We start from the raw sequence: 14,781 nt of genomic DNA, 5'->3' as shown, positions 1-14,781 counted from the left end.
GAACCAAGAGGTCAAGGTTCTATTCTCAGCCAGGGCACGTGCCAGGGTTGCAGGCTCGATCCCCAGTAGGGGGTGTGCAGGAGGCAGCCAATCAATGATTAACTCTCATCATTGATTTTCTATCTCTCTCCCCCACTTTCTTCCTCTTTCTGAAATCAATAAAAACATATTTGAAAAAAGAGAGCGGTTAGAATAGTAGAGGAAGAACATCTCCCAGATCAGTACCCAAGGAAGGGCCTTAATGCAACACCTTCATTTTCTGAACCCACTGCTTTCAGAGATTTTTAAACAAATTCTTTCATGCCAGGAACATTTTTTTGTTTGTTTTAAAATTATATCAGACTTTGGAAAAATGCAAAAATAGTATTAAAATTTTTCATACACTTTTCCCAAATGTTATCATGTTGTCCTGCTCACCTTATATTCTTTCTTTAGTATTTTCTTCACCTTAGTATTCTTCCTCTAACTCTACCATTACATTTTTTCTAAAACATTTTAGAATCAATTGTACATGTGGCACCCTTTTATCTTTAGATACTTGAAAATGTATTTTCTGAAAACAACGACATTTTCTTACATAATCACAGTACAATTCTCAAGATCAGATAATTAACACTGATACAACATTTATTATGTAATCTACAGATCTTATTCAAATTTTTCCAATTATTCCACTAATATCTTTTTTAAGATTCTTCTTTTAAATATTCTGTGGCTGTGGTCTTGGTGAACTAATTCTCAGCCTTTTTAGGAAGATGTAGCCATGCACTCAGCACATGCAAAATAATTTAAGCCTCATTGATTTTCAGGAAAAGGACACTGACGCCTCCTTTTAGCTGTGCATGCAGACATCTGTCTTCCCGGAAAAGGACCCCAAATGAAGCCTCACGCTATTCTCCGAAGCCTGTGTTATCACCGGAGAAGTTTCTGAATTGTTTCTCTTTTGTGCAGGGCGTTTGCCTGCTGCTTTCCTGATTCCTCATTAGATACTGAGAGAACTGAAATAAAAAATATCCTGGAAGATGTTTTCGCTTTCCTCTCACACATTACAACAAAGTAATTTCCTATTTCAATTTTAAATCAAAAGAAGATGCTCATGGCTTGTGGGATGCACTAGATATTCCATTCCCAGCGCCTGAGACTATGGCTCTGCTATAAAGGAGTAATGAGGCCAAAGGATAACAAACTAAATAAATGCCCATCAGAAAGGGGACTAAGGAAATTCTAGTGCATACAATTAATGTCATACTGTGCAACCATTCAAATGAAGATGCAACTGTATATGGTCCCCAAGTAAATCAAGCCTAATGACGGAAAGTGGCTAAGAGTCATTTTGACTCTGCAGAGGGGAACTGGGGAACTTGGCGAATTAGTGGTGGAGGAGAAACATTTATAGTAAACCCTTTTGTAGCATCTGCTTTTTTCATTTTTACCATATGTATATGTAATGTGTTGGGAGAATCGTAGATAGATGATTAGATAGATAGATAGCTGATAGATAGAATGAATCATGGGTAAGTAGATTTAAGACCAAAAGTTTGAAGAAAAAAAAAACACCCCAGCAGGTTCCATATTCTCCAGCTGCACCTTTTGTTTTTAAAGCCATCACTCCTTTTTCTATTTTCACCACGGTTTAGTTCTCTTGTTAGCAGGAGTCTTATCCTTCCTTAGGTAGTGGAGACACAAAACAGACTTAATCATTCATAGACAAACCCTGAACAGAACCGCACACCATACACAGCCTCCAACACACTTTTTTAGACTTGGAAGTGCAGGGGGCGGGAGAAGATGCGGAGCAATCTTGGGCGAGCTAAGTGGGACCTCGCCTCTCCCTGGTCTCCGATTGGCATTACTTCCCCCTCATCCTTCTATCCCTTCATCTGGCTTTCTCTCCACCCACGCTCCAGACACAGAGCATCCAGGCGACTGGGCCGGGGCAAATTGCCGCCCACTTGTGCCACCGCCCACGGGGCTGCCTCGTGACGTCAGGGCTGAGCGAGGGGGCGCCGCCTCCTAGGTGCCCGCCCCTCCCGGCCCTGCAACCGGACTTGCCCTTTAAAAGAGCGGGGGCCTGCGCCACACCGCGGGCACCACCGACACACGGCTGCTTTCTGGAGCATCTTCCTCTCTTCTTCGGTCCGCATCCCGCTCCGCTGGACCAGCTGCCCATCTTCTCCGCGCAGATCCGGGCGAGCCCGGCCATGCAGCCGGCTGTGCTTCTTGGCCTCCTGGGAGCCGCGATGGTGGCCGGTGAGTGGGCGCGGCGGACCGTTCAGCACCGCGGACAGCGCCAGGCTCTTGTCTTCCCCGGGGCCCGGCATCTTAGCGGGACGATCCTGGGAGAGAAAGAGGGTTCAGTGGAAGGTTTCTCCCTCTTGCTTGAGGTTCTTAATTTCTTCTCTTCCCTGGGTGATTCCCTTCAGCTCCCCGCTCCACCGTCTGAATTGGAAAAAGCCAGAGGACTTCCTAGCCCAACCAGAGGAGTCTCGGTCTTTTCATATCTGGGTTTCCCTGCCGGAGGGAGAAAAGGTGCCCGTGCCTCCAGGGCACGCTGTGCTCAGTTCTAAATTGCCAGGCCCTCTCTACCGGCCTGGAGAGACGCTGTTATGGTCTTATGCTGTATCTGATTTAAGTATTTGTTTGGCTTTTTAAAAAACTAGATAACCAGGGAGTGACAGGAATTCATGTAATATGATATAATTGGCACCTCCATATTTCCCTTTGTTATTATTATGATATTAACATGATGAGATAAACGTCTCATATGTCTATAAAATATCATATCTTTTTATTATCATGTTCATATATAATATATAAATGTGTGTGTTCATGTATATGTGTGCACAGTGTTAATGTAATATTTTTCTGTATTTTGTATTTCCGTCACTAGAGAAAGGTAATTCCACACTCAAGTTAATATATTTTTAAGTTATGAATGGAAACTTCAGCAGACAATTTTATTTTTGTATTCCAGAAAAGCAATACAATAGAAAGTGACTACAAAAATATCCTCAGGAGTAATAAAAAATTGTTTTAGTCAATTTGGGAGGATAAGCTTTTTCTATTTTTTTAAATTGAGGTATAATTGACATATAACAGGGTGAAATATTTGAGTCTCTCTCTCTCTTTTTTTAAAATCCTCACCTGAGAATATTTTTCCATTGATTTTTAGAGAGAGGGGAAGGTAGAGAGGAAGGGAAGACACACAGAGAGAGTAACATTGATGTGAGAAAGACAGATAATTGGTTGTCTTCCACACAAGCCCTGACCTGGGCCAGGGATCCAGCCTGCAACTGAGGTACGTGCCCTTGACCAGGAATAGAACCTGCGACCCTTAGGTCCTCAGGCCAACGCTCTAACCACTGAGCAAAACAGACTAGGGTGATAGTTTCTCTTGATGTGGGTAAAAATGTGAAATTAATCTTTCAAACTAGCTCTGGAGATTTTTAAAAAATGTGTGTGTGTGTTTGTGTGTGTGTTGAAGTAAAGTCATTAGGAGTATTGAGACCATTAAGAAGTAAATAGATCACCAGATTAAACTGGAGGTTTTCTTTGGCTGTTTTAATGACCTCATAGAAAATTTTTTTATCTGAGATTGAGATTCTAACTAGAATTGAGATGTTGCCATTCATGAATATGAAGCTTTTATTGACAACAATTACTGGATCCAAAATGTAAAAAGAGACAAAAGGAAAGCCAGTGGTCATTTATTTTATTGCAAGCTACATACATTTAGAATTTTCTAAAATGCTTGCATTCTTACAAATTGCCTATAAGTGTTCTCAATTTAATTAAAGAAATCCAAATGAATAATCTGGAATCTTTCTGGTCAAAAATATCTTCAGAAAGGAATTGCTTAAGAGGCCAAAGCTGTGCTATGCATTGTACTGTGCATCACAATAACAGTGACATTTGTGAAGCTTATTTAACAATAGTGGTAAAATTCTTACAGCTCTCCTATATAAGAGAATATTTTAAGAAGGGTTCATATTTTAATATGAGCTAAAATGGAGACATTGTATTTAAAATTTATATTATCTATAATTCACCCACCCTTTAACGTGCCTAATTTAGTGATATTTAGTATATTCACAGATTGTATAACCACTATCAAATTTCAGAACATTTTCATTACCCAGAAAGAAACCCCATATCCATTAACAGCTATTTTCCAATTCCACCTCCCCCAGTACCTGGAAATGAGATGTGATAACCTTCAAGCAGAGTGTTATTTAGCAAAATCTCAGGGCTGGGAAGAAACCTCAGGAAACCATATGGCTCATTTTCTACCCTTCAGAGCTTCTGGGGGAAGGGCTACACATTTTTACAGTAGCTACTGTGCACTCTATAAATTAACATGAGAGAAGTGGCAGTATGATAACCATATTATACCAGGTTAGATGGTTTCTGCATTCAAAGGGCTGGCTGGCTTAACTTGTTATTGTATAGCTTTATGTTCAATCTGGGATCAAACCTTGATACTCTTATGAGATATTAATACTTTGGGTGTTATTCTCAGATTTATCATACAATATTATTTGACATTTTTCTACCATGTACTACTTTATTTTAACATAATAACTGGCTTTTCTTTTGTGCCTCCTGAATCTTTATTCAAAAACAGGAAAGGTAACTACTTTAGGGAAATCAAGATGTTTTGATTATTACTTTGTTGTCACGGATTCTGTTGGAAGAAATACAATCGTACTTATATGTCTCACCAAGATGCGCAATGTACTTCCACAAGGAGGCCTTAGTTCCTTCCCATCAAAAAGATTTCTGAAGAGCTTCAATCAGAGAAACAATACTGTTTTGTAATAATAAACATGAGCTGAAAATTGTTTAGAGCAACAAAAGAAAAATGTTTCTCTCCCCCCAAATCTGATTACTGTTAATACTTCAACAATATCAGTAGTTATTAAAAACACCTACTTTACATTTATCAGGGGGGAAAGAGGGAAGTATAAGCAAGAAGCTACAATACCAAAGAAATATAATAAAGCTTTTAAAGGCATCTTCTAGTTTATGAGAGGAGGAATTACCTCAGTTATTTTTTTCAGAGGATTTTACAGATTTCAGGTGGGAAGAGTAAGTGCCAAAGTGAGAATGTTCCCAAATAGCACTGATTGGGGGGCGGGAGGGGGGGAGAACAGTGGCTCAGCGTAGTGGATCCTGGGTGCCAAAGGTGGGTCATCTGGATCTTGTCTGAACTACATTTCAGGAAGAATATGGGGTCTTCATACCTTGTTAGCCACTTCTTAAACATTTCACAAATGATTTTAATATGCTGGATATCTTTGGGCCTCTTGAAACTATTGAAGTAGATCCCAGGTCATACTTTGAAGAGGAAACTTCAGTAAGATGAGTAAATGGAATAGTATTGTATTTCTAGGTTGAGCCCTATGATATGTAGTTGATTGGATGGAAGTGGTTAAAGAGGCTTAGGGAGCAAACACTTAGGAGGGAAAGGTCAGGTTGCTGATTATAAATAACTGCATTTGAGTAGCTTACATCTCCGATGTCTGAGAGTTTTGCTCTAGCTCTTTTCTTGTTTTAGGGACCTAGAAGAACTTTCTGCACTGAGATTCTCCTCCAGGAAGTGCCAGGAGAACTGAGGAAATGAGCTTCTATGTACATAAATGCTTTGAGCTTGTCCAACGGAAAAGGCTTAGACAACACAAAGTCAAAGTGAAACATAAAAGTATCAAAACAGCTTTGAAAGAAAAAAAGAAGGCACGGGAAAATTAAAATCACCTGAAGCATTTCCCAAGAAGACATACTTCAATCTGGTTTAAAATAAGCAGAATCTCATGAAATTTAATTTAAATGAGTTAAAAAAAATTATCCTTTTAAACTGCCTTCATACATAGTTGTTAAACTAAAATATCCTCATAAGTAGTTACTTGCATATTATGTTATGGACTTGATGCTCTATTAGTTAGAATTAGATACCTTCATGTTATTTGCATGGCTGCAGACAATGGGGATTCTATACAGCATGGACTGATAAGATGCATAAGCAAGCCTGTTCAGCCAGAGAGCTTCTGGCAGGTAAAAATGAGGTCATTGACTATGTGAGATAGTCACAACCATGTTTTTGTAAAGGAAGTGAGTTTGGGGGAGGATATTTTTTGGGGGGGGGGACAGGAATAGGTATAGGAAAGCACAAATCTTTACCCTTTTGAATGTGCAGAAGGGTAGAGGAGGGCACGCTGGTTTCATCTAAACTAGGTTTATTTTAAACTTTTTATTGAGGTATAATGGGCAGATTGAAAACTGCACAGATCACAAGTATACAGCTTAGTGAATTTTACATGCATTGAGCACACCTGTGTCATCAGCACCAAGATCAAGAAACAGAACATTAGCCCTAGCCGGCTTGGCTCAGTGGATAGAGCATCAGCCTGCAACTGAAGGGTCCCAAGTTCAATTCCGGCCAAGGGCACATGCCTGGGTTGAGGGCACGTTCCCCAGTGCGGGGTGTGCAGGAGGCAGCCAATCAATGATTCTCTCTCATCATTGATGTGTCTATCTCTCTCTCTTTCTCCCTTCCTCTCTGAAATCAACAAAGAAATATATTTTAAAAAAAGAAAGAAACAGAACATTACCAGTACCCCCAAATCTCCCCTTGTCTGTGCTTTGAATTTGATTTATACTGGGTATAAGATAGCATTAATTTCCAAATCATGTTTAAGACATCACTAGGGAACACAGCTCTCTCTGTGTGGTGTGTGTGTGTGTGTGTGTGTGTGTGTGTGTGTGTGTGTGTGTGTGTAGTTACTAGCCAATCATACCCAACTATCTCCACTCTGTTCAGCTCTAATTTTGCCCCTGTCTCCAAGTATTGCAAGTGTGAGGTGGGGGATAATTCCGTGTTTGGATTCACACCACTTTCAAAATTAACTCAAGTCATTTCCCATTCTTTTTCTCTTTCAAAGCTGTCAGTTCTATGCCAGTGGACAACAGGAACCACAATGAAGAAATGGTAAGTTGAAATATAAGTCCAGAATCTAGACATATCTATATTGTAGATTCTCCCACTCCTTATTACACCAAACCAAACAAAATAAACAAAAACGAACAACAAAAAACACATCGTAGTCTTACAAACCCAGGTTTTCATCCCTGAGGTAATGAGGGCAAAGGATGTCCCTCCCGCCCTGGGCTCGCACCTCCTTCCTGGATGGTTTAGTGCCTCTGAGAGTAACTGTCTCATCCACCATCTTCCTCCCAACTTGTTCAGACATGGGTATTTATTTCTCTTCTCAGGATGATCTTGGCCCAATGCCATCTTTCATTGCTCTGTGGAGAGGCCTGGGAGGTTTCATTAGTCCTGTAAATCTACATTCCTGCCCCGAGGATTCTGCATCAATACAGCTCACAGGGCCAAGCCTTTCTGGGCATCAGCTCTGGGTTCAGTAGTCTGTCATCCCATTGGTACCAGCTTTTGACAACCTGCTTTTGGGTTTCCCCCAGGTGACTCGCTGCATCATCGAGGTTCTCTCAAATGCCTTGTCGAAGTCCAATGCGCCACCCATCACCCCTGAGTGCCGACAAGCCCTGAAGAAGAGTAAGTTTCCTGCACTACCAGGGAGCGTTGTCCCTCCAGTGATCCTTGTTCCTGCTCCCTCTAGTTCACCTTCCACTTTACCTCCAAATGAACCAGGAACATGATGCAGTGGGGGGAGTATAAACTAGATTGATATCAGGGGAAGCAGAAGATATGGCTTCTAGGCTCTACTCTGCCACTTGATAGCAACGTGACCATGGGAAAGTTTCCGGCACTGCATCCCTTGCCCCTTTGGGCTTTTTCCTCAAAGTAAAATGAGGAGGGTGGACTCAATGATTGTCTTTGAGATGTCTATCAGTTCTTAAATTCCTTGGCTCCAGAGTTTGGATTTTCATTTGGGTGCAGGAAGATGTGGGGAGTGCTTGTTTGTGATTGGAGGAGGGGGGACTGAGTGTTCTGGGAATGTTGGAAGATGGAGGAATAGAGGAGTGCCATATTCTCTTCTTCACCTTCTACTCTTGACAGTGATGATCTTCCAAGTTAGAAGCTGGGAAAGGTGACTTGGAAACGTGTGGCCTGTTTACATGACAGATTGGTTAATTCATTTTAATGCAGAGATTATTCGAAGAAAGGTACTACCAAATGGTACCAGGAATTCCGGGCCTGAGAACTGGAAAGGGTGAGGGTAGAAGCAGAGCATCCAATAAGTCAGAGCAATAACCTTCTGAATCTAGATGGGATGTTTTCTCTACACACATCAGCTTCTGTTGAAAACAAAACCTGAATAGTGATGCAAGCAGTATCCATTGGGAGTTGATGTTAAGAGATCAATTTTGTAAAACTATGCAGTCTCTCTTATGAATGAAGTCAAACTGATTTAAACAAATCCAAAAACACTGTTCCCTTCAACACCTCTTTATGCTTTTAAATTTTTAGTCAGGCTGGGAACAGTGGACTTTTCTTTTTCTTTTCACCTTCAAAATTTCTCATGCACTTAAATGCATCGCCCACGGACATAGACAATAGTGCAGTGAAGGCCAGGGATGGGGCAGGAGCCAGGCAGAGGGGGGCAGAGGGGAAGAATAGGGGACATCTTTTATACCCTCAACAATAAAAATAAATTTTTTAAAATTTCTCATTGCAATATATTACTCTCTTGCTATTGCTGCACATGAACCCTCAAGCATAAAATGGTAAAAACAAATATTAGCAATTGACCAAAAGAATTGCCTGGGGGGCTCAATCCACCATTGGGAGTTTCAGGGTAACCATAGTAGGTATATGAATCTTTTCCACTGGGTTGACCTGGTCATCCTTGCAACATTATAGAGATGGAACACGCAAGTTCCTCTTTTCACTTGAAAGAGTGAGCTTTACACCTTGGTTTTACAGATGGACAGTGACTGATCTCACCTGCGGGGGCTTAAAGCTAAATTTAGGAGGAAGTGCTAAGCTTCAGGCACAAGCTGCTATTGGCAGCACACGTTTAACTGGGGAAAAATAAAAATACTCTGTTCCTGACCAGCAGGCAGTAGGAAGGGGCCACACAGTCTCTCCCCCGGGAAGCTGAGATCCTGCCTGATCATGGCATTATTGCAGCCGACTCCCAGAATGACATCGGTATCTGGCCAAAGCCTCCCTGCTTACCTGAGCCTACCTGGCCAGCCCCGCCAGCCTCAGTGCTGCACATACCACCACTGGCTCTCAAAAGGCAAAGGGACTGGTGAGGGGCCAGCCCTCAGGTGTCTGGGTGTGAAAGGTCAGAGACATTTCAACTGTCTCATAAAACATGAGAATGTTATCATGGCAGGCTGGGCAGTAAGCAGAGGGATACAGACCTTCCACTGTTTCTTGGACATTTTTGCAGAACAGACCAATTCTTTTCTATTTTGCAAATGTCAGTTCAACATGACTCATCAGAGCCATGAAAATGAAAATATAATGTGAACCACAAATATAATTTCAAATTTTCTAGTAGCCACATTAAAAAGATAAAAAGACAAGTGAAATCAATTTTAATAATATATTTAATTTTATCAAATATATTTTATTTCCTATATAATTTGTATACATCCAATATATTTATGATATATAGTATCCAAAACATTAAAAATATTGTCATTTCAACATATAATCAATGTGAAAAATTAAGATGTTTTACAATTTTTATATGAAGTTTTCAAAATCTGGTGGTTACCTTACGCTTATAGCACGTCTTCAGTTTGGACCCGTCGCATTTCAAGTGCTAAATAGCCAGAGAGCTGGTGGGCCCTACAATGGACAGCTCAGATGTAGACCCAGAGCTGTGTCATTGGCTGCAGGCATTCTATCTAAACTCAGTGATAGAAGTTGAAATCCAAACCTCCCAGCTAACAAGTCCGACAGTGTTAACTGCATATCTCCTTCCAGGGGATGTCCTTGAGTTAAGGAGGGTTTAGTACGGAGCTGTCGACATTTGAAAAAGACAGGAGAGAACAGCATTCAATTAAAATATTGGGGTATACCATCTACTGTTGACTCTTGGAAATAAAAAGAAAACTCAGTATACTGATCTTCATCCTCAACATTTGAGAGCATGTTGGGCAGATGGGACTGAGTGAAGGAAGAAATGGCCTTTCCACTGCTGTGTAGTTTTCTCAGTAAACAAGTATATACCCTTCTTCTCACCAAAACTGTTATATTGTCATGAATGCTAGGTTTAATTTAGATAGTTGATTGGACAATAAAGGTCAGATAAACTAAAAATTTAAAATGTTTCAATTTTTCTTTTAATTTTGATATTTTTTATTTTGGCTATTTAACTTTATTTAGCTGGATTCTAGGTAGAGCCGTTAATACAATGGTAACTTTTCAATTCCTGCTTAGAGCAAAGATGGAAAGAATAGTCCCAAATCACACTTCTCTTACTCTCAAGGTCTTAGTCTGCAAAAAGATGCATTAGACGAATTCTAAGGTTTCTTCTGGTTCTAAATTCTAATATTTCATAAATCTATACTTGGGTTTCAGTGTGATCATCGATAGGACCAATGAGAGATGCTGGTTGGGTGTTATGAAAACATAAAAATAGAGAATTTATTATTAGATTGAAACAGTCAAGGAGTTTTCATACCACTTGCTTTTAAAAGGAATCTAGGAGCTCCAGTGGCGCAATCGGTTAGCGAGCAGTACTTACAAAATGAATCTAAGTGTATTCTTTATTAACTTAAACATTTTTCAAGTGATTGTTCAGCATCCTTAGGATTTGTAGTGGTCACTGAGATTGAACCACAAGCAATTCTGAAGTTATACTTACTCTTTTAAATTTTTCATTACAGGTGGAAAAGAGGTTAAAGATGAAGAGAAAAGTGAAAATGAAAAAACAAGGTTCAAAGTTAGATTGTTAAGAGACCAAGCTGACGCCTCAGAAGCCCACAGGCCCTCCAGCATGGAGGACACAGGAGACCCAGAGGAGGCGGGCAGCCAAGGCCGGTCAGTGGCCAACACAGAGGGAGGTGGGCACAGCCGAGAGGGTGCAGGCGAGCCCCAAGGGAGCCTCCATACCTCTGAGAGTCAAGTCTCCAAAGAAGCAAAGACATACCATCCTGAGAAGAGCGAGGGAGAAGATGGTGAGGAAGAGGAAGGAGAGAAATACCCGAAAAGGGAGCATGGGGAAGGTGGCAGTGAAGAGAAACACCTGGAAGAGCCAGGCGAGACGCAAAATGCCTTTCTTGACAAAAGAAACCAGGCTGCAGCTAAGAAAAAAGAGGAGATAATGTCCAGATACAATACACACTCTGCCAGGCTCCCCGAGGAGAAGACACACAGCAGGGAGAGGAGTAGCCAAGAGAGTAGAGAAGAGACAAGGAACCCGGAGAAACACTCCCACGAGTCTAAAAGCCAATCTGGGAGCCAGGAAGACTCTGAGGAAAGTGAGGAAGACGCCAGCCATGAGATGGACAAACGACACTGGAGGCCGAGACATCACCACGGGCGGAGCAGGCCTGACAGATCCTCTCAAGAAAGGAATCTTCCCTCAGAGGAAAGGGGACAACCCTATGCGGAATCCGAAGAGCCCAACGTGGGCATGGCCAGCTTAGGGGACAAGAGGGACCGTTATCCAACCCACTACAGGGCTTCAGAGGAAGAACCCGAATATGGGGAAGTCGTGAGGAGTTATATAGGGGTCCCGGCTCCTGAGCACCTGGAGGGGGGGCGTTATGGGGCCAGAGGCAATGAGAAGTACGGGGCTCCAAGACCTCCCAGTGATGCGAGCCAGGAAGAGGACAGGCGAGCTCCCCCCAACGCAGAGCTTGACAACATGGCATATGGATATGGTGAGGAAAGTGAGGAGGAGAGGGGCCCTGAGTGGGGATACCGCCACAGAGCCAGGATCGGGGAGCCTGGGGCCTATGCCAGTCCAGACAAAGAAGAGAAACGATTTTTGGGTGAAGGACACTACCGTGTCCAAGAAAACCAGATGGACAAGACACGGAGGTACCCGCAGGGCCAGTGGAAAGAGCAGGACAGAAATGACCTCAACTATGGTGAGGAAAACGGTGAGGAGGGGGCCGAGGGGAAGTGGCAGCGGCGGGAGGACCTGCAAGGCACTAAGGAGAACAGGGAGGAAGCCCGGCTTCCAGGCAAGCAGTATGCTCCCTATCACACCACGGAGAAGAGGAGGAGGTTAGGGGAGCTGCTGAACCCTTACTACGCCCCTTCCCAGGTGAAGAGCGGCCATTTTGAGAGAAAAGATGACATTGATGACAATCTTCTTGAGGGTGAAGATGAAAATGGCCTGACCTTGAATGAGAAGAATTTCTTCCCAGAATACAGCTATGACTGGTGGGAGAGAAAGCCCTTTGAGGAGGATGTGAACTGGGGATATGAGAAGAGAAACCTGGTCCCCAAACTGGATCTGAAAAGGCAGTACGATCGTGTGGCCCAGCTGGACCAGCTCCTGCACTTCAGGAAGAAGTCCGCTGAATTTCCGGATTTCTATGACCCCGAGGAGCCGCTGAGCCCACACCACGCAGCGGAAGGTGGAAAGGACAGGGCTGGCCCCGGAGTTCTGACCGAGGAAGAGGTACAGTGTGGGGATTTTGTTTAAAATTAACTTAAGATGGTTAATGTTAATATGCTCAAGACTATCTGATATTAATGGGGAGAAACTGGGAGTTAATCACCATGATAATGCACCCCTAGTTAATGGAGTGGAGACACCTTCTGTTTGATTACCACCACCACCCCCTCCCCCCATATCTTGCCACTGTCAGCATCCCTGCCCACCTGCTGCTCAACCTTGCCCGCACACTGCAATCCCCTGGAGAGCTTGCAGAATGACTGATGTCTGGGACTCACCCCCAGAGATCCTGTTTGGTACTGGGTGCTGCCTGGGCACCAGACTTTTTTAAAGCTCCCAGGTGGTTTCAGTATTCAGCCAAGGTTGACAACCAACCACTGCTCTGGTGTCTTCCCTTGCTTATTTGGCGCTGTGTCACTATTTCCCAAGGAAGAACAGATGATAGAGAAATTAGTTGTTTTGGTCTTTCCTTGCCAGCACATGGCTGATAATAATCAGAAATTTACACCTGGGAGAGGTAACATGATCAGGGCTGTCCCCTTTTCCTCATATTGATCACATAGGTGCTTCTCAAACCTGACTGTGCATCAGCATCTGGAATGCAGTAAGTCCCAGGTGGAGTCCAAGAATCTGCATTTCTGAGGAGTTCCTCAGTGACGCCGCTGCCTGGGGGCTACACTTTAAGAACCACTGATGTAGGGTGTCTCATATAACCTCTAACATATCAACAATTCCCCTTTCTGTACCTGCTGCCTTAAACTACAACAAAATAAATTGATCTGGGACCTCATGCTTCTATTTTTCTGTGTTTTTTAGGAAAAAGAACTTGAAAACTTGGCTGCAATGGATTTGGAACTACAGAAAATAGCTGAGAAGTTCAGTGGTAATCGAAGGGGCTGAGGGTCGTTGGAGCCAAGGGCCATTTTAAGAAGCAGCCTTCACATTATCTATTTCCCACCACCATTTATTTAGCCAAAGGCAGAAAATAGAATTTACTATTCATTAAGTGCTTGAAGCAATCAGGAATGTCTTTAATTTTTGCCAGAATGCTATTGAAAATAAGAATAGCATGACTTGTAGCATATTCTCTCGCAAAATCAACATATTAACATGCTTGTGACAATGACTGTGCTACCATCTTTGAAAAAAATGTTTGTATCCGTTTAAAATAATAAAAGATTCATCTGAAACCTAAAATTTCATGTTCTCAGCTTCCTTTGGGCTAATATGGAGGAGTGTGATTTCCAAGTCCATTCTTTAAAGTGAATTCTAAAGACAGCACTAGGATTTATTGGTCTTGGATTTACAATAGGAAAACAATGCAAACCTTTCAAGGATATAAAGAGAGATCGGGAAAAGACATTTGCTTCTGCAGGCTGGAGAAAGATTAAATAGGCTTGAAGAACCTGTTTGGAAAAAAAAATAAAAAGAGCTAAGACATTAATTTAAAAATCCTATAATCTGGAGAGCTCTGGGAATATCTGGCCATGGTCAGTTTTCAGGGCTGAGGAGAAAGCCTGGATAATGGGAAGAACTCAGGATTGGGAATCACATCTGGTCCAGAAAGATCGCTGAACCATCAGGGCCTGATTTCTACTCTGTAAGGCAGGGATGGGGAACCTTTTTTCTGCCAAAGGCCATTTGGATATTTATAACATCATTCTCGGACCATACAAAATTATCAACTTAAAAATTAGCCTGCTATATTTGGTTGAACATTTAATTAATCCACTCCTAATGCTTTGGCAGGGTAGGAGGTTAGTGGTTGAGCATCCACCCATGAAACAGGAGGTCATAGTTCGATTGCCGGGTTGCAGGCTCGATCCTCATAGCGGGTATGCAGGAGGCAACTGATTGATGATTCTCTCTCGTCATTGATATTTCTCTCTCTCTCTCCCTCTCCATTCCTCTCTTTGAATCAATAAAAACATATTTAAAAAAATAGAAGTCAAGGATTGCCCAGGGCCACCAACTTCTTTTAATTACAATAATATATGTTTAAGGTGAAAACAGCAAGTTAATGACGAGAACACTCTGGTTGCTGGGTTGAGATAAGGCAGTGGGGAAGTGAGGACGGAGATGCAGAAGCCAGGAAGGAGGCCACTGCAATAATCCTGGTGGGTCATCGCGATGGCTGGGACCAGGGTGATGGCCCTGACGGTGGGAGTAGTCACCCTCTGACCTATTTTAGAGAGACATGATAGGTAGGGCT

The 14,781-nt window shown here is 42.3% G+C and overlaps 1 protein-coding gene across 1 annotated transcript; it reads left to right on the top strand.

Moving 5' to 3' along the window:
- Positions 1-2,041: 2,041 nt before the first annotated feature.
- On the top strand, positions 2,042-13,766 carry CHGB (chromogranin B). The gene is made up of 5 exons (XM_059705598.1): positions 2,042-2,250; positions 6,939-6,985; positions 7,477-7,570; positions 10,825-12,572; positions 13,386-13,766. Exons 1-5 carry the CDS (start codon positions 2,202-2,204, stop codon positions 13,467-13,469), a joined length of 2,022 nt encoding a protein of 673 aa, XP_059561581.1. The 5' UTR covers positions 2,042-2,201; the 3' UTR covers positions 13,470-13,766.
- The last annotated feature ends 1,015 nt before the right edge of the window (positions 13,767-14,781 follow it).

Source organism: Myotis daubentonii, chromosome 8 (assembly GCF_963259705.1).
Source record: "Myotis daubentonii chromosome 8, mMyoDau2.1, whole genome shotgun sequence".
NCBI lineage: Eukaryota > Metazoa > Chordata > Mammalia > Chiroptera > Vespertilionidae > Myotis > Myotis daubentonii.
This window is presented reverse-complemented; position numbering and strand designations above follow the sequence as displayed.